Genomic DNA, 20,203 nt, shown 5'->3' with positions numbered 1-20,203 from the left:
CACACAAACCCCAATCACACACAACCCCACACACACACAAACACCCCCACACACAAACACCCCACACACACAAAACCCCCCTACACACAAAACCCACACTCTCATATTCCCCACTCAATCACCAACTTACAGCTCTAAGAACCACCACACACTATACCCCACACACCAAATTCCCCAGACATCACAAAACCCCCCTCACACCTATCCACCACGACTCAAACCCACTGTAACAAACCCCCTCAACACTTTCCCCCTCTCTCTTTTCCCCCTCTCTCTTTTCCCACTCTCTCTTTTCCCCCTCTCTCTTTTCCCCCTCTCTCTTTTCCCCTCTCTCTTTACCCCTCTCATCTTCCCCTCTCTCTTTCCCCCTCTCTCTTTTCCCCCTCTCTCTTTTCCCCCTCTCTCTTTTCCCCCTCTCTCTTTTACCCCTCTCTTTTCCCCTCTCTCTTTTCCCCCTCTCTTCTTTCCCCCTCTCTCTTTTCCCCTCTCTCTTTCCCCCTCTCTCTTTTCCCCCTCTCTCTTTTCCCCCTCTCTCTTTTCCCCCTCTCTCTTTTCCCCCTCTCTCTTTTCCCCCTCTCTCTTTTCCCCCTCCTCTCTTTTCCCCCTCTCTCTTTCCCCTCTCTCTTTTCCCCTCTCTCTTTTCCCCCTCTCTCTTTTCCCCCTCTCTCTTTTCCCCCTCTCTCTTTTCCCCCTCTCTCTTTTCCCCCTCTCTCTTTTCCCCCTCTCTCTTTTCCCCCTCTCTCTTTTCCCCCTCTCTCTTTTCCCCCTCTCTCTTTTCCCCCTCTCTCTTTTCCCCCTCTCTCTTTTCCCCCTCTCTCTTTTCCCCCTCTCTCTTTTCCCCCTCTCTCTTTTCCCCCTCTCTCTTTTCCCCCTCTCTCTTTTCCCCCTCTCTCTTTTCCCCCTCTCTCTTTTCCCCCTCTCTCTTTTCCCCCTCTCTCTTTTCCCCCTCTCTCTTTTCCCCCTCTCTCTTTTCCCCCTCTCTCTTTTCCCCCTCTCTCTTTTCCCCCTCTCTCTTTTCCCCCTCTCTCTTTTCCCCCTCTCTCTTTTCCCCCTCTCTCTTTTCCCCCTCTCTCTTTTCCCCCTCTCTCTTTTCCCCCTCTCTCTTTTCCCCCTCTCTCTTTTCCCCCTCTCTCTTTTCCCCCTCTCTCTTTTTCCTCTCTCTCTTTTTCCTCTCTCTTTTCCCCCTCTCTCTTTTCCCCCTCTCTTTTTCCCCCTCTCTCTTTTTCCCCCTCTCTCTCTCTTTTTCCCCCTCTCTCTCTCTTTTTTCCCCCCTCTCTCTCTTTTTCCCCCTCTCTCTCTCTTTTTCCCCTCTCTCTCTCTTTTTCCCCTCTCTCTCTCTTTTTCCCCTCTCTCTCTCTTTTCCCCCCTCTCTCTCTTTTCCCCCCTCTCTCTCTTTTTCCCCCTCTCTCTCTCTTTTTCCCCCTCTCTCTCTCTTTTTCCCCCTCTCTCTCTCTTTTTCCCCCTCTCTCTCTCTTTTTCCCCCTCTCTCTCTCTTTTTCCCCCTCTCTCTCTCTTTTTCCCCCTCTCTCTTTTTTCCCCCTCTCTCTCTTTTTCCCCCTCTCTCTCTTTTTCCCCCTCTCTCTCTTTTTCCCCCTCTCTCTCTTTTTCCCCCTCTCTCTCTTTTTCCCCCTCTCTCTCTTTTTCCCCCTCTCTCTCTTTTTCCCCCTCTCTCTCTTTTTCCCCCTCTCTCTCTTTTTCCCCCTCTCTCTCTTTTTCCCCCTCTCTCTCTTTTTCCCCCTCTCTCTCTTTTTCCCCCTCTCTCTCTTTTTCCCCCTCTCTCTCTTTTTCCCCCTCTCTTTTTCCCTCTCTCTCTCTTTTTCCCTCTCTCTCTCTCTCTCTTCCCCCCCCACTCTCTCTTTCCCCCTCTCTCTCGCTCTCTCTCTTTCCCCCTCCCCGACTCGCGCTCTCTTTCTCTCCTGTCTGTCTTCCCCGACACACACTGTCTGTATTCCCCGTCTCTCACGCGCTCTGTCTGTCTTCCACATGCCCGTCTCTCGCTCTCGCTTGTCTGTCTGTCTCCCTCCCCCCCTCCAAAACTAGACTGAGGAATCTAAAACATGGGACACCGTCACAGGATAAAGTGCCTGATTGTGTACCTGATCAGGATTATGGAAGCTCTCTTGTTGAGTGTGTTTAAAATTGCACGAGACAGATGTTTGGGTCACCCATTTAAAGCAGAGGGTCATGAGGCTTCGGAACTCTCTCTCCAAAAAGATGGTGGAAGATACCACACCCTCTCTGGTGCAGGTTACCAGTAACTGTTGAAAAATCGTACCATAAAAGGCTGCGTTTACTATTGCAAGGTTACTGGAGTTTAATCTGGGAGAAAGTGAGGACTGCAGATGCTGGAGATCAGAGCTTAAAAATGTGTTGCTGGAAAAGCGCAGCAGGCCAGGAATGATTCCTGAAGAAGGGCTTAAGCCCGAAACGTCGATTCTCCTGTTCCTTTGATGCTGCCTGGCCTGCTGCGCTTTTCCAGAAACACATTTTTAAGCTCTGGAGTTTAATCTGTACTGGAACATGGACAGAAATGCTGGAAGCAGTCAGCAGGTCTGGCAGCACGTGGGGACACTGAAGTAGAATTAACATCATCTCATCTGATGGAAGATCACAACAGGCCTTTTAGTTAACTCTGGTTTTCTTTGCACAGGCCCTACCAACCTCCCGAATGATTCCATCATTTTCTGTTCTTCTTTAGGATTTCCAGCCACCATTTAGTTTTGTCACCTCTGTTGTGCGACGCTAGGTAGAAGCAAAGTTCTCTGCATGTGACCTGTTTGGTAGGGTTTTTGTCCCCTTCTGGCTTCCGTTTCTAAAAGAAACAAAACGCCGACGTTTGTGATTTCAGACTTCCCATCCGATTGGTTTTCCTAGTTGCCAGCTTGCTGTTCCTGACGGTGAATTTGACCTGTGCCTTGCTGGTGAAGATTCAGCACGTGGAGACCAAGACCATCGTCCTGGTGCGGGTCATCATCAACGACTCCCTCTTCGTCGCCTGTGCCATCACACTGGCAGTCTGCCTCTACATCATTGCCAAGACGTCGCCTTCCACCAGCATCTACCTGGAATCCAAGGTAACCCTGACAAACCGTGCAGGTGCACCTTGCTGTCAAGGGTGTGGTTCAAGCTATTTCGGTGTATTTCAGTGGGGTTTGGTTAGGCACTGGCTTCACAGCGTTCCTCAGCTGCAGTCCTTTGTCTGTTAGCTTAGACAGGCTCTCTGTGTCGGGGGGGGAAAATGCCTGTGCTTGAACCAAACAATACCCTCACTGTCCATGCATAAATTTGAGAATACTGTATTGCTATTTTTGTTAAGAGGAGCGTGCAAAGCACGGGTAAAGGAAAGGATTGTAAAGCTTACTACTTTGTCAGCATTGTGACTCCCACGAGGGAGGGGAAACGACTTGGATTGCAGCTCCACTTTCCCTCTCCGTTCCTAAACCCTGTGTGGAGATTAGATGGGGCATGATCCCTGTTCAGACAAGTGCTCTGTTAATGTTTAATGTAAAGGCAGAATACCGCGGTTGCTGGAAATCTGAAACAAGCTTGTTGGAAATTGCAGAAGGTCAGGCAGCATCCGTGGAGAGAGAAAGTAAATGTTTCAAGTCTAGATGACTCTTCATCAGAGCTGATGTGAAGTGTGGAGGGGGCAGCGTGTATGCAGTAGATGGGGTTTGGAGTGCTGGGGGTGTAAAAGGGTACTGATGTTGCAGAGTGAGTGATGGGAACTTGAGAATGACAGAGCAGTGTGGTGCTGGAAAAGCCCAGCAGGTCATGTAGAAAGTTTGCATTATTCAAACAGCGTCCATAATTCATCAATCCCGTTATAGCCAATTCGCATTGACGAAACGTGCCTTATAGCAGAACGACCTGTACTGACCTTCAGAACAGGCTGTAGGCTGTCTCATTGAACTGCAGCAGGGTATCGCAGTCCCACCAATCCCATCTGGTGTCTGTATTCCAAAGGTAACTTAAATTCCTTGTGTTTTGAGCATATTGGGATTGGGTAAAAAGGGGGTGGGGAGCCAGGATGTGGAACCGTTCTGTGTGTGGAATATGCGGCGCTGGAAGGGGTTCGAGCCCATCGGTTGTGTTGTCTGGGTGGTCAGCTGGATAAGTGGGCCTCGTGTGTCAGTAAGCGGCAGCTGATCTTGTTGTTAAAGTGTCCTCTGCCTTGAAATGATGTGGTTTTCTTTTTGACTGACTTTTCTTTAGGGGACGTCGGTGTGTCAGACCACAGCTGTGGGAGCACTGGTGTTCCTTCTGTATGCCAGCCGGGCCTGTTATAACCTAGTCGCTGTGATGTGTTCACCAGATTCGCACGACTCTTTTGATTATGGCTGGTACAACGTTTCTGACCAGGTGAGCATGAGACCAGAATGCTCTCGATTCTTTCGGACAGGGGTGGGGGTGGTTTTGCTGTTGACTGCACACCGATGGCCTGGCTGTTTCCGGCTAACTCTTGCCTGGGTTAGGGAGGCAGAGAAAAGGAAAACGTTTGATCCAGGAGGGCGCATATATCTGTCATGGGCTAGAGCTGGGGCAGGATCTGTTGGGGTCGCCACTTCCTGCAGTGGAATGTCAGCCCGGACTATGCGCTCCAGTCTCGAGGGAGACTTGAACCTGCGACCTCGTGACCCTGTGTGGGCAGGTTATTGCCTTTGGGAGATGGGGGGGAAAATGATCATCGATTTGGCATGACTGTAAAGGTGTGACATTGCTGGTGAATGGAATAAGATTGTGTGCGCGCGCGCACGCACATTAGCACACTTCTGCTCTGATCTGGTATTGGGTGGGGGGCAGGTGGAGGGTGGGGAGTTTACATTGCCAAATTGTAGTGATGAACTTTTTAAACATATTCCTTTATTTTCTATTTTTGTACATAAGAGGGCACCACAAATGGTGACATTGTGTGCATTTTTCCCTCTACTCCTTGAGTAGATGTGATAATGAAACCTAAACCAAATTGTTACTGTGTGCCTGTGAGTGCCTGCCTGCCTATGTGGGCGCGTGTCTGTGTGCGCGTGTCTGTGTGCGCGTGTCTGTGTGCGCGTGTCTGTGTGCGCGTGTCTGTGTGCGCGTGTCTGTGTGCGCGTGTCTGTGTGTGCATGCCTGTGCGTGCGTGCCTGTGTGCGCGCGCCTGGTGGTGGCAGATACTTTCCTTGGAAATGAAAAGAATTTTTGTTTCGCCTCCATCTCCTGCAGGCTGATCTGATGTCGAATCTCGGGGACAAAGGTTACCTTGTGTTTGGTTGCATCCTGTTTTTTTGGGAGCTGCTGCCCACAGCCCTGCTGGTGTTGTTTTTCAGAGTTCGCAGACCAGCTCAGGATCTGGTGAGTCTGGTGAGAGTTTGCATTGTCATGCTCCTCTCCTCTCCTGCCCTGGCGAGAACAAATCTCCCGTGATCTCTCTCGGTGCTTCGGAGATGTTCTCTCAGAAATGTCATTGTCAGCTGTGACTGGAAGTGTGGCCAGAAGATTTGAAACCGTTACAAACTCTTCCAGTCGAGGTTCCACTGGTTGTGTATCTGGCAGCTCATTAAACTTCCTGGACGGTGTTTCAACTTGTAAATATACTCAGAATGAGAGCCCAGTGCTGAATTCGACCTGAAACTGTGGGCAGCACTCCATTGTCCTCTTTAAGTAGACCTAGCAGGGGTTTGTGGTCCCATTATGATTACAAATTTACATCCGTAATAGTATTGTTGGAACTTCCTGACTCCAAATATGATGCCAAACCTCCCTTCTCCATCTGGCCATATTTGTGTACAGCATAAGTCGAGGTCCTGGATGAATACGCTGTTGGGACGGACGACCTAAAAGCTGAAATTATCCCGATGCCATACCGGGGTTGGGGGGAGGGCGGGCGGGGTTGTGGCATTGCATGCCAATGCCAGATCTCACTTGGGATCATAGTGTGTCTACAACTTGGAGGATGATAGCTGTTTCTTCACTTCCCTGAAACCTACGGTTTGACTGTGCAGCCAATGCTGACCCCTCTTAAAGAGTTGGTGCAAAGCTATCAGGATGGAGGCCAGGTTATATATGAACTTTCCGGAATAATTCACCAACCCAAGGAAAGACCTAAACTCCAGCACAGACGTGGGAGCCAGGGCACCTTTGACTGCCCTCACATCTCCACTGCTTTTCGTCATTTATATAAATGATTTAGATGTGAACTTAGGAGGTATAGTTAGTAACTTTGCAAGTGACACCAAAATTGGAGGTGTACTGGACAGCAAAGAAGGTTACCTCAGATTACTATGGGATCTTGATCAAATGGGCCAATGTGCCGAGGAGTGGTGGATGGAGTTTAATTTAGACACTTGAGATACTGCATTTTGGATAGGCAAATCAGGGCAGGACTTATACACTTAATGGTAATGTCCTGGGGAGTGTTGCTGAACAAGAAGACCTTGGAATGCAGGTTCAGTTCCTTGAAATTGGAGTCTCTAGTAGATAGGATAGTGAAGAAGGTGTTTGGTACGCAATCCTATATTGGTCAGAGCATTGACTATAGGAGTTAAGAGGTCATGTTGCGGCTGTACAGGGCATTAGTTAGACCACTTTTGGAATATTGTGTGCTATTCTGGTCTCCTATAGGAAAAATGTTGTGAAACTTAAAACAGTGCAGGAAAGATTTACAAGGACGTTGCCAGGGTTGGAGGGTTTGAGTCACAGGGAGAGGCTGAATAGGCTGGGGTTGTTTTTCTCTGGAGCATCAGAGGCTGAGGAGTGACCTTATAGAGATTTGTAAAATCATGAGGGGCATGGATAGGGTAAATAGACAAGGTCTTTTCTCTGGGGTGGGGGAGTCCAGAGCTAGAGGGCACAGGTTTAGGGTCAGAGGGGAAAAATTTTCAAAGGGATCTAAGGGGCAATTTTTTTCACACAGGGTGGTCTGTGTTTGCAATGAGCTGCCAGAGGAAGTGTTGGAAGCTGGTACAATTACAACATTTAAAAGGTATCTGGATGTGTTTATGAATAGGAGGGGTTTAGAGGGATATGGGCCAAGTGGTGGCAAATGGGACTGGATTAATTTAGGATACCTGGTCAGCATGGACGAGTTGGACCGAGGGGTCTGTTTCCGTGCTGTACATCTGCCTTTGTCTTCCATAGGGTGTAACCTGCTCCTGTCAACTCTGTAGTCCGTGTAGGTCATGTTTTTCCCTTCTAAGAATATACCCGCCTGATAGAAACATCTAAGGACTATGTCCAAGTTCTCGAAGTGCTCCTTATTTGTCTTCCTTGTTAATAACAGGTCATCTGAATAAATGATGACCTGGGGTCGACCCTGTAAAATGTTCTCCATCGTCTGCTGGAAAATTGCACAGGTTGACAAAACCCCAAATGGCAGTCTTATGTTGGTACAGACCCTTATGGGTATTGATCATGGCATACTTCTGGGAATGCTCATCTCACCGCAACTGCAAGTACGCATGGTTCATGTCCAGCTTCATGAAGGACAGTCTCCTTGCCAGATTTGCATATAAATCTGATTAATATATGTGAGGGATTGGGTAATTATCCAGCTGTGAAAAGCAGTTTACTGTTAATTTAAAATCCCTACAATGGCATACTGACCGGTTGGGCTTCACAATTGATAACGACCAGTGCTTGTCCATTCGGCAAACTGCGCTGGCTTTATTATTCCTTCGCTTTCCAGCCTTCTGATTTCTGCCTTTGTTTCCACCACGTAAGGCATTTGGCACTGGGCGGGTCTTGCAGAATCATTGAATTGCTGCCTGGGTCAACATGCAAGCATGTTGCTAAGCAATTTAGTTGTTCCAAACCAGATGTTGGTGGACTTTCCAGGGCGTGCACTGTCCTGGAAAACTGCCTATGAGTTCACTTGCTCAGTTTAAGTTTGATGGGACTCTTTTTTTTTTTGTCTTGAGTCTGAGCAGTAACTACAATGGCTTGCTGGCCTGGACCCTGAAGAAAATTTTAACTGTTTGGCTTTGTTTTGGAGTTTTGCTGTGGGCTGACCTGCAGCCCCTCTGTTCGGGATATGTCCTAAGTGAGGCTGTGCCTTCACCCAGTGGTGTTCTCCAAGTTCAGTCAGACTGGCGGGGGTGTCCACTGCCATTGGAATACTCTGCAACTTATTTGCTCCATTTGTCACGTTTTCCGATGATGAAGCCAGTTTTTGTGCCTGCTTGAAGTTCCGTTAGGCTTCAGCTAATAGGCTTTTTTGCATGGTTACGTCATTAATCTCATGTACCAGTCTCACAAATGAGAGGAAAACGATTTCTGTTCTATTTGCTTGTGACACCTTGAGTTCTTTTACTAATCATATTAGATGACTGACAATTCATTACCAAGCAATCATTTCAATCATTGCTTATTTACACGGCTGGTTTGTGTGGTCTGCTGCTGGCATAACTTGTAAATATGCTTTGTGTGACTGGCTTAGTTATAATTCCCTGGTGAGACTAACTGCTGTCAAAGAGATCCAAATGTAGCAACATCTCTCCTCCTTTTGAAAGCCAAAGTTGCACTGCATTTCTGCTCATGTGCATTCCTTTCTCCAGCTAATGGTAACATTGCCTATAAACACAGCCTTGCACATCACTGATAATGTTACACACAATGACACACTATTTGCCCTTGGTGTATGGGAAGTGTAGGCACATGTACTAACACCAAGCTGCTAACCCGCCTTGTGGGAATCAGTTTAGCTCAGTTGGCTGGACTGTTGATTTGCAGAGCAGTGTGATGCCAACAGCATGGGTTTGGGTTACAATGCAGGACTCTCCTTCTCAACCTTTTACCTTGCCTAAGGTCTGGTGGTCCTCAGGTTAAATCACCACCAGTTGCTTCTCTCTAATGAGAGAAGCGCCTATGGTCTGGTAAGACTATGGCAACACAACAACAACCCGTCTTGCCCGTCTCCTTAGATGAACTGTATAGAGTCACACAGCATGGAAACTGACCCTTTGGTCTAACTCGTCCATGCCATTGAAGTTTCCCAAACTAAACTAGTTCCACTTGCCTGCATTTGGCCCATATTCTGCTAAACCATTCTTCTTGATGAACTTGTCCAAATGTCTTTTAAATATTGTAACTGCGCCTGTATTCACACTTGTAGTAGATCATTCCACGCACTAACCACTCTCTATGTAATGCCCCTCTTAAATCTTTCACCTCTCATCTTAAAAATAGGCCCCCATGTTTTGAACACCCCCACTCTAGGGAAAAGATTTTTGCTATTCACCTTATCTATGCCCCTCATGATCTTATAAACTTGTATAAAGCCACACCTCGGCCCCGTATGCTCCAGTGAAAAAAAGTCCAAGCCTATCCAGCCTCTCCTTAAAACTCAAACCCTCCATTTCTGGCATCTTCCTGATAAATCTCTTCTGAACCCTCTCCAATTTAATAATATCCTTCCTATAACAGGGCGACCAGAACTGGACATGGTACTCCAAAAATGGCCTCACTAAAGTCCTGTACAACCTCAGCATGAGAATAGAGAAGACAAATGGGATGTTGGCCTTTATTTCAAAGTGTGTGTAATACATCAAATAGGGTAGTCCTGCTAAAACTGTTCAAGATACTAGATAGATCGCACCTAGAATATTGTGAACCGCTCAATACTCTGTTGGGTTCCAATATTCACACTGTCATAGGAATCACCAGATATTTGACCCACTGAGAGCTTATAGTGTAGACAATGACATTGTCGAATCTTCTCCGTTGATCTTGTGTAGAAGGGCTGCTGTAGATAGATAGACTTAGTCTGCAAGGTGCAGTCTGTGTGAGAATGATAATGAAATATTTTCGTCATTCTTCAGTGAGACTGATCACATTCCATGTTAGTGAGGATGTATAAATGTAAATCCGACACAGATTGTGTCATCTTTCACTGAAGTATGACCATTTCTTGAGCGAATAACTATTGTTTGTGAATGTGTCTTTATCATGCACTCGGAACATTGCTTTACATTTCAAGGGTAGGCCTAGTGGTATTATCGGTAGACTATTGATTCAGAAACACAGGTAATGTTTTGGGGACCTGGGTTTGAATCCCGCCACGGCAGATGGTGGAATTTGAATTCAATAATAATGATGACTATGAATAAACATGTAAGTTAGCTCGCTGAGCTGGAAGGATTGTTTTCAGACATTTCGTCACCATGACTAGGTAACATCATCAGTGAGAGTCTCTGATGAAACGCTGGTGGTAAGTCCTGCCTCTCTATTTATAGGTATTGATTTCCAGCATCCACCTTAAGAAACTAGGATCTATGAATAGAGAGGCGGGACATACCACCCGCGCTTCACTGGAGACTTTCACTGATGATGTTACCTCGTCATGGTGACGAAACGTCTGAAAACAAAACTTCCAGCTTATCATCAAACTGAGCTACAAATCTTCTCAATAACCGCTAATGACTATGAATCCATTGTCGATTGTTGCAAAAACCCATCTGGTTCACGAACCATCTTCAAGGAAGGAAATCTTCCATCCTCACCTGGTGCGGCCTTTCTGCAGCTCCAGACCCACAGCAACATGGTCGACTCTTAATAGCCCGCTGAAATGGCTCAGCTAGCCACTCCGTTCAAAGGCAATTAGCTCAGGCAAATAAATGCTGGCCAGCCTGTGACGACCACGTCCCATGAGTGAATAATAAAAATTACAGGATCCTTTTCTAAAATATAACTTTTTTTTTTTATCAAATCTGTGAAATTATCACCAAAGTAGATTTATTTGGCCTATATCTAGAATATTAAACTGCAGCCCATTTACTGGGATTTGGAACATCAGAAACAAACCTCAACGAGGTGATAACAAGGACAGTTCAGACCCGAAAGTGATTAATGCCAAATAACGGGGATTCAGTTTGTTCGAATGTCTCAAACAGCTTTATTAACTGTTTAGACTACAGCTTGCTGTTACAGGTAACATGTGCAACCTCCTGGTCACATATTCTTTGCTGGACTGTACACGGTATCCAGTCTTTGATTTCATCCTGGTTCTTGGCCCGTTAGCAACCGCAGCTCTTTTAGTATTAACACAGCAATTACCAACAGAATTCAATCCCTGGAGACATTTGTGCTTGGCTGATTTTGCATTAAACAAAATGATGTGTGATCCTTAGACAGCATCTTTCAAACTATGACCACTTCCATCCTAGAAGGACAAGGCAGCAGGTACATGGGGAACACCAACCCCCCTGCAAATTCCCCTCTGAGCCACTCACCATCCTGACTTGGAAATATATTGGCCGTTCCTTCACTGTCGCTGGGCCAAAATCCTGGAATTCCCTCCCTGAGGGCATTGTGGGTCAACCCACAACAGGTGGACTGTAGCAGTTCAAGGAGGTAGCTCATCCCCACCTTCTCAAGGACCGCTAGAAATGGGCAATAAACGCTGGACCCCGCCAGTGACACCACATTCCTCAAATTAATAGAAGTAACCGTTTCCACACAGAAATTTACCATCCGTGACAACATTTTTGTGTTTTCAGGAGACACAATTTGCTTTTAAATCTCTGCTTGCTGAACTTTGAAATGTCTCTGATCGGTGTGAATATATTGACATACAGTGAGGTGAACTGTGTCCCTTCCCACACCTGGAACAGGGTGAACTGCCTTTCTACAGTGTGAATGCACTGATGGACACTGATCCCACGTGATCACCTGAAGCAAGTCCCATAATGAGAGGATACACTCCTCGTTGTGAATCCACTGATTGTATGGCAGCCCTCTGGAATCTTGGCAACACTACCTGACATCTAGGTATTCACTGAACTGCTCCCCTCAGTGAGGTATCCCTGAAGCACATTGTGCATGGCTCGGACTCTCCCAGTACTGTGAGTGTAGGCTGAAGGGGTAGGCAGCAAGCAAGATACAATAATGTGATTTGAGTCAAAATGGTGCGAGAAGATTGCTCAAATGCAGTAACGAATAAAGAGTTGCCTATGATCATGGGATGTTAAAATGAGTGTGCAATCATTAGGTTTGATCTGTATGGCAATGTGCCTGGGTGTGATTGGAAATTGTTTGTTTTCTCCTGCAGGCTGGGACTGGGATAATTAATGGCCAGAGCTTTGCTTCCCGTTCGTATTTCTTTGACAACCCTCGTCAGTTTGAAGGCGATGACTGTCCCTGGGCAGTGGGGTCACAGAGCGAGCAGGACAGGTATATTTCTTACTTAAAATTTCTGTGTCTTTTGGTTTGGTCAAAGAGAAAATTGTGCTCTGATAGTTGCACAGAGTTTTTTTGCGAATGTATCAAGCAGGGTGGACTAAGGGGAAAACGGTCTATGCGGTGTTTTTGTATTTCGAAAAGACACTTGATAGGGCACCACGTAAAAAGATTTCTATGCAAGACTCTGAACATCCATCATCACATTTCGGCAACCTCTCTGTGCCAGTCCAGCTCAACTCTCATTGGTGGGCGGCATGGTGGCACAATGGTTAGCACTGCTGTCTCACAGCGCCAGAGACCCGGGTTCAATTCCCGCCTCAGGCGACTGACTGTGTAGAGTTTACACATTCTCCCCTTGTCTGGGTTTCCTCCGGGTGCTCCGGTTTCTCCCACAGTCCAAAAATGTGCAGGTTAGGTGAATTGGCCATGGTAAATTGGCCGTAGTGTTAGGTGAAGGGGTAAATGTAGGGAAATGGGTCTGGGTGAGTTGCGCTTCGGCGGGTCGGTGTGGACTTGTTAGGCCGAAGGGCCTTTTTCCACACTAAGAAATCTAATCTAATCTAATCTTATCATACTTGCTGCCTAAGACTTCTGCCTTTGCTCACGATATGGAGACGCTGGTGTTGGACTGGGGTTGCCAAAGGCAAAAGTCACGAGACATCAAGTTTTAGTACAACAGGTTTATTTAAAATTGCAAGCTTTCGGAGCGCTGCTCCTTTGAAGTAATTTCATCTGACAAAGGAGTAGTGCTCCGAAAGCTTGTGATTTTAAATAAGTTGGACTATAACCTGGTGTTGAGAGATTTCGGACTTTGTCCACCCCAGTCCAACACCGGCACCTGCACATCCTGGTATTTTTTAAAGAGAGGTTTTAAGACTGGTGAAGAACTGCCAACTTGGCATGTTAGTAAATTAAACAATTTGTGAGGCCTTGGTGTTTTTTAACTGTTGGAACAATAGAAGCAGCCTGGTTGGGTGTGGCCAGCTCTCTCAGACCAGGATTTCTAGTTTGTTTTGAGCTTTTAGGTTCAGCGGAAGCTGCTGGAGTTTTGAAGAAGCAGAAGCTATCTTTCCCCCTCTTGCTTACAGCTGGAAGCTGGGGTTTCTTTCTCTGCAGCCGAGTTACTTCTAAGACAAATCTATTTTTATGAAATTTGTCTTTTTGCCAATAGGTATGTTTATGGGCTACTACTATTTTGGAACAGTTCGTAATAGTTACTGTATCTGTAATTCTGTTAAGTTTTCCCAATATTGTTAACTTATTCTAAGTTCATTCTTTTGTTGCATTTTAACTATAGTGTTTGAATAAATTGTGTTTTGCTTAACATCAAGTGGTTTGACCAATTGAGAGGGACTGGTCTGGTCCTTCCAACAGTGCGTTTCCAAAAACAATTGATCTAGATTGACCAGATTAAGAGGGGATAGCCCCTTAAAGCGGCATCAGTGTACCTTTTATATTTAGCCTCTGTGGCCTTAACTTTAAAAATATGATTTACATCCCATTGAAATCATCCTTCTCTTTCTCTCTCTCTCCCTCTTTCTCAGTTTATCCAACAGTCTCCAGCGTAACGGCTGGTATGGCACCGACAAGGGTAACGTTGAACCAGCCTGGTATGAGGGGGTGTCCCAACATACCACCGCACCTTTACTCTTTGCCAGAGACCACATGCAAGGCAGCAGCTACTACCACACGTTCTACTCCACTCCGCAAACATAGACTTTCCAGCATTCCAATGGGACACTCCGATTCAATGAGCAGCTTGCTTTTTTGTGTATCAGTGTTGTAAAACTAACCATCACTTGGAGGAAGCAGGCAGCAGGGACTGCTGACGGAATCTAAGCTAGTTAGCCAAACGTGCATCTTTAAACCGATATTGGCACCGTACCAAGCAGATGCAATAACTCGTGGACGTCCCTTTCAGAAGCTATCTTTGCCTTCCTGCTCAACAGCGGAGGTCGGTTGCTGAAGTAAGAACCGTGCGTGCAGCCCTTGGCCAAATCTAGAGGCGGTTTCCTATCTGACAGGATTGTTCAGCTACTTCTCCTCACTCCCCCACCTTCGGCTCTTGTCTCATTCTCCAAACCAGAGGCCCGCATCAGTTCCCGGTGTATCCTAATCACTGGTCATTCTACGTGTGAGAGTTTAACTATCGAGGGTGAAAGTGGGCGCAAGCAGAATCGACATTTCCTCCTGCCCTCTAGTGTGGCCACAGATTTTTTGTTTTCAACATGGGAAAGAGGTCACTTGGCTGGTCCTGTCTGTGGCAGCTCTCCATTAAGCATCGGTACCATTCTCCTGTTGTCTTCCTATAACTCCGCAAAAGTCCCATTCCAAACAACTAATCCGTTCCCTTTCGACTGCCTTGATAGAACCTGCTTCCATCACACACTAAAGCAGTGCATCCCAGACCCTAATCACCCATTATGTGGAATGTTTTCTCCTGATTGCTTTTTGTTTTGCTTCCTTTACTAATTATCCCAAACCTGTGCTTGACCCTTTCACGAGTGGGAGCCTTTTCCCCTTGTTTACTCTTTGCCCACTGCTCATGAATACTGTAATGAGATCTCCCCTCAGCCTTCCTCTTTAGTGAGATGCTGGTGTTGGACTGGGGTGGGCAGAGTTGAGAATCACACAACACCAGGTTATAGTCCAACAGGTTTATTTGGTAGCTAGCTAACTGATGAAGGGGCAGCACTCCGAAAGCTTGTACTTCCAAATAATCCTGTTGGGCTATAGCCTGGTGTTGTGTGATTTTTAACTACCTTTTCAATGAGAACAGTCCCAGCTTTCTGTGCTGTACTATGTTCTCCAATCTATCTTCACTGAAGTTCCTCATCCCTGAAAACATTCTTGTAAATGTCTCCTTCACTTTCTCCAGTGCCTTCATGGTCCTTCCTATACAGGGGGTATACAAGACTCCAGCTGAGGCCTTACCTAGTGTCTCATACTTTAAGGTGATTCTGTTGATGTCAGTGGAGCTGAATGACTGGGGAGGTGTTTAACGGGCACGTCTTGCATCCTGGCCTGTGCCCAGTTTCACACACTGTGATTTGCGATCGTCCTCTGTGGATGCTGTCCTGAAATTGATCAAGAAGCCTCTGGGTCTGTCTGGCAGGTTTTGGTTCAAGTTAGGGTAACCTACTTGCCTGTGTGCTTAGGTGAACTTTTCACCTATAATAGTTACAAATACTCAGGACCAAAACATATGAGAGTGTAGGCTGGGGCAAGTTAGGTGAATCAACTAAGTGGGGTTCTGGTCTGTAATGGTTAGATTTGTACCTCACCATTTTGCAAGATTTAACAATTTTATGGAGATATATATTGCAGCTAGATCTGATACTGTCCTTGCCTGCTCCCCTGTGCCTGGTTTTCTTTGTAGCTGGAGTAGCTGGATTAGAAAGTGGTACCAAGACCTTGATGGGTCTTGTCTTCCCCATCTTATAGTGTAGAGATGTTGGCAGTAATTGCATCCTCATCCAGCTCTGCTGAAACCTGTAAGACCAACGATTGGCCCAGGGTCTTTGTGTGCTGGGTGGCTCGCGACCTGCATTTGCTGCCATGCTCAACCACCAAGGTTCACAGCGGACTCCGATACAAAGACAGGTGAAGAGCAGCCTTGATATTCCAGTCATGTGAGTCTTCTTGAAGCTGTTTGACCCTCTTCAAATCCAATCGCATATTTGTCTGTTTACTTACGTACAGGATATAACAAAATACAGGTACACAATCCTTTATCCGAAATCCTTGGGGCCAGTTGTTTCTCGGATTTCGGAATAAAAGACATTTTCACCATGAAATTTTTTAAAAATGACCCAACAGCAGACGCACGTGTGAAAAGAGCGAGCGCTGAGACACAATTGAAGCCTGCCAATGGTGGGCCACGCGTCACGTCACATCTGAGTGACATGGTTAGAGTGGGTGTGGAGTTGGCTCACCTGTTTGCACGCCAAAGTGACACTCCCATGAAAAAAAATTTGGATTTCGGAGCTTTTCAGATTTTGAAATTTTGGATAAAGGATTGTGTACCTGTGGTTCAGGTTTAACAGATACAGTGGGAGGTATCCTGACAAATAATATCACTGTCAATGAGTGCCCTCAGTACAACATAGATATATTTTCTATGTTTTCCTGTACACTATGGAACAAGATTAGTAACTTATGTTAATGTCTGTAAACAAATCTGTCTGAAGTTTGCACACTTTTTTGTTCCCCTCCACATTTGCACTTTTCAAGGCTCTAACCTGAATGAAGAGTGAGATGATACATTGTTATTTATTTTTTTTAATGCAAAGCTTTTTACCCCTGTCTTTCCGGTTCCCTCTATGTTGGGGGCAAGCAGTTGATGTGTTTTTTTTTCTCATCCAGAATTGGTGGCAATTTAACTTCAAGGCTGCCCCACATCAATCCACTTGCCTTCTTTGCATCTCCCTGACTGTGGTAACTGATGCTCCGGAGGGGGGGATAATCCCTTTGGGAATTGGGTCCTCTTCAGCTATCTCACCCAAGTTCCTTGTGCTTCACGTGCGGTGGGATTGGCTGGACAGCCGTTAGGAATCGGACGCTAGCTGCTTTGTATTCCCCCGGCCCAGTTACTGTCTAGAATGGTCCAATATCTTATTACAGATGGAGCAGTGCCCCTGGAGCATTTCCATTCTGTGTGTGATCTGTGCCTTCACCTGCTGTAGTCCCAGAAAGTGCCCGGAGACTGCAACCAGATATGCAAGAGGAATTAATGTAGATTAATTGACTAATTTTTATAAATGGATGTTAATCTCGTTCCCAGTCACCCCATAGTTTTTTATATCTGTAGTCCTATATTGGCACAGCTGAAATGGGAAGCTTTATCTTGGTGGGATCCATGGAAGATGTGGCTAGGCACTTGTGACTACTCCACTATGGTGCAGTGAATTGGGAGTGAGGCACTGATTATATTGTGTTTCGATATTTTATATCTGACTACGCGTAATGCAACCTTTCTCAACAAGCGCCTTAGTGACCTATCTGAGCGCGGTTTATTTTTTAATTTGTACTGGTTACTGTACTCTAACTCCTGGAAGGTATTTTAATAAAGATTACTTCCTGTCGATAGTCAGTGAGAACACTGAATGTAGCATTTTTAAAATACTCCAGCTTGCCTTTTAATTCTTGGGTTACCATGTGCAAATATCCACTGAATTAGATGTTCTGGCACTCTTTTCCTTCTGTCCCTTTCTGTTGCACGTTACTGAAGTGTTCCATTGCCAGAAACCTATGGTTGCTGAAACCTAATTCATGAGAATTCTTCTTGTTCATTCACGGATTGAGGGCGTACCGGCTAGGCCAGCATTTATTACCCCTCTCTAATTCCCCAGTGGACAGTTAAGGGTCAACTACATTGCTGTGGGTCAGGAGACACATTGTAGACCACACCAGGTAGGGATGGTGGTTTCCTTCCCTAAAGGATGTTAGTGAAGCAGATGAGAATAAAGAAGGGCTGGATGGGCTAGGACTTCTTTCACTGGAGCGTAGGAGGCTGAGGGGTGACCTTATGGTGGTTTATAAAATGATGAGGGGTGTAGATAAGGTTAATGTCTTCTTCCTAGGGTGGGGGATTTCAAGATTAGGAGCATATTTCTAAGCTGAGAGGAGAGAGATTTTAAAAAAAGACATGAGGAACAAATCTTTTACACAGAGTGGTTTGTGTGTGGAATGAATTTCCTGAGAAAGTGGTGGATGTAGGCACAGTTACAACATTTAAAAGATACTTAGGTAAGTAAATGAATAAGAAATATTTGGAGGAATATGCTCCAGGAGCTGGTCGGTGGAACTAGTTGAGTTTGAGATAATATTCGGCGTGGACTGGTTGGGGCTGAAGGGTCTGTTTCCGAGCTGTGTGACTCTGCGATAGCAGGAGTATGTCGCTTCATTTCTTGTGTTGTTCGGTAAGATCATGGTGGATCTGATTGTGGCTTCAAATCCACTTTCCTGGCTGCCACCATGACGCTTAGTAATGGAAAATCTATGTAACTCAACCTCAAATACAATCAATGATCAACCATTCCTCCTTTCCTGTATGGGAATTCCACAGATAACAAACCTTAAGGTGCTCGTCACCTCTGTCTTAAATTGAAGGCCTCTTAATTTTCAAACTCTGATTCCTATTTCAAGAATCCCTCGCAAGGGCAAAAGTCACCTCCACATCCATTCTATCAAGTCCCCTTGAGATTTTATGTGTTTCATTAAGATAACCTCCCATTCTTCTTAACTCTCAAGATTATTGGACTCATTTGCTTCCAGTTCCATGCCAGTTTGGAATTAGAACTTATCTCTGAGAAGGGAGAGAATAATGTTTTCCACTTTGTCCTATTTTCTCTAGTGTTCACTGATACTGGAGTCTATTGGTGCTCACTGACGGTGACTCATTTTGCGTTTAATCAGTCAGCCATGTGATCGGTTAATTGATAGGGAAGTCTTAATTTAACTACAAAATACCCGAAAATTAATATCTTTAAAGAGCATGACATAGCAGACGGAAGAATTTTTATTAGTTGAATGGATCCTACTTGAGGATAGTTTTTGCTTGAATTATAAAGCTGTCTGTAATCTTCATCTTGAAGTGCTTAGTGATTCACATCCACTTCTGGCATTGGATTTCTGTGTCATTTAAATTGTAAATAGTAATGTTTGTTTTAAAGCTCAGGAATGAGGGTTTATCTGAAGGAGGACCAGCCCTCAGTCCATGGACAGAGTTGCTCGAGTCCAACCCACTGGCTTTGTATCAAATGTGGCACAGATTTCTCTCCCCATTCTAGACACTGCTCCTTGATTGAAGGATTGCCTCTGAAAGGTCAGTGCAGTTTGTTTGCAGAAAAGGTGCAAGAGGATAAAACAACAAGGATGTGGGCAAAGTGACTAGATTAGGTTAGGATATCTGGTTGGCCTGGATGAGTTGGACTGAAGGGTCTGTTTCTGTACTTCTCTATGACTCAAAGCGAAGCCTCATTTTTAAAAACCTGGCCAAATGTAGCACAGTCTTTAAATCTACTCTGTCGAATTCTCCCTGTGGAGAGTCATAGAGTCATACAGCACAGAATCAGACCTTCAGTCCAAACAGTCCGTGCACGACCATAATCCCCAAACTAAACTAGTCCCACCTGCCTGCTCCTGGCCCATGTCCCTCCAAACCCTTTCCCATTCATGTCCTTATCCAAATGTCTTTTAAATGTTGTAACTCCACACGTATCCGCCACTTCCTCTGGACATTCATTCCACATGCGAACCACTCTGTGTATTTAAAAAAAAAAGTTGTTCCTTATGCTCTTTTAAATATTTCTTCTCTCACCTTAAAAATATGCCCCCTAGTTTTGGACTCCCCCGCCCTAGGAAAAAGACACCTGCCATTCATCTTATCTAAGCCCCTCATGATTTTGTAAACCTCAAGGTCACCCCTCAATCAAAAAGGTCCCAACCTATCCAGTCTATTTTTATATCTCAAACCCGCCATACCTGGCAACATCAAATCCTCCATACCTGGTAAATCTTTTCTGAACCGTCTCCACTTGAATAATAACCTTCCTATAACATGAGGATTAAGAAATAGGAGCAGGAGTAGGCCACATGGCCCCTTGGAGCCTGCTCTGCCATTCAGTCAGATTACAGTTGATCTTATAGTGGACTCTGTACCACTTACCCGCCCGCTCACCATAACCATTAATTCCTTTACTGTTCAAAAATCTATCCTTGCCTTAAAAACGTTCAATGAAGTAGCCTCAACTGCTTCACTGGGAATTCCACAGATTCACAACCCTTTGGGTGAAGAAGTTCCTCCTGAACTCAGCCCTAAATCATCTCCCCCTTATTCTGAGGCTATGCCCCCTAGTTCTAGTTTCACCCACCAGTGGAAAAAACCTCTCTGCTTCTATCTGATCTATTCTCTTCATAATTTTATATGATTCTATAAGATCCCCCCCACCCCCCCATTTTTCTAAATTCCAATGAGTATAGTCCCAGTCTATTCAATTTCTCCTCATAACCCAACCCTCTCAATTCCAGAATCAACCTAGTGAAT

The 20,203-nt window shown here is 45.5% G+C and overlaps 1 protein-coding gene across 6 annotated transcripts in view; it reads left to right on the top strand.

The window, feature by feature from the left end:
- The window catches only part of LOC122543857 (integral membrane protein GPR137-like), a 47,089-nt gene extending 29,841 nt beyond the window's left edge, over positions 1 to 17,248 (top strand). For 5 of the 6 annotated variants that reach the window (XM_043682707.2, XM_043682712.2, XM_043682710.2 and 2 more), the window contains 6 exons: positions 2,699 to 2,746; positions 2,849 to 3,074; positions 4,216 to 4,362; positions 5,206 to 5,334; positions 12,026 to 12,147; positions 13,701 to 17,248. In XM_043682707.2, coding sequence (XP_043538642.1) covers positions 2,699 to 2,746; positions 2,849 to 3,074; positions 4,216 to 4,362; positions 5,206 to 5,334; positions 12,026 to 12,147; positions 13,701 to 13,872 — 844 coding nt within the window. In that variant the 3' untranslated portion in view covers positions 13,873 to 17,248. The remainder of the gene's footprint in view (positions 1 to 2,698; positions 2,747 to 2,848; positions 3,075 to 4,215; positions 4,363 to 5,205; positions 5,335 to 12,025; positions 12,148 to 13,700) is intronic. The other variant, XM_043682708.2, reaches the window with a different exon arrangement.
- The last annotated feature ends 2,955 nt before the right edge of the window (positions 17,249 to 20,203 follow it).

The sequence above is a fragment of the Chiloscyllium plagiosum genome, unplaced genomic scaffold (genome assembly GCF_037043375.1).
Source record: "Chiloscyllium plagiosum isolate Xiang-an unplaced genomic scaffold, Cpla_swu_hap1 HiC_scaffold_46, whole genome shotgun sequence".
In the NCBI taxonomy this organism is placed as follows: Eukaryota; Metazoa; Chordata; class Chondrichthyes; order Orectolobiformes; family Hemiscylliidae; genus Chiloscyllium; species Chiloscyllium plagiosum.
This window is presented reverse-complemented; position numbering and strand designations above follow the sequence as displayed.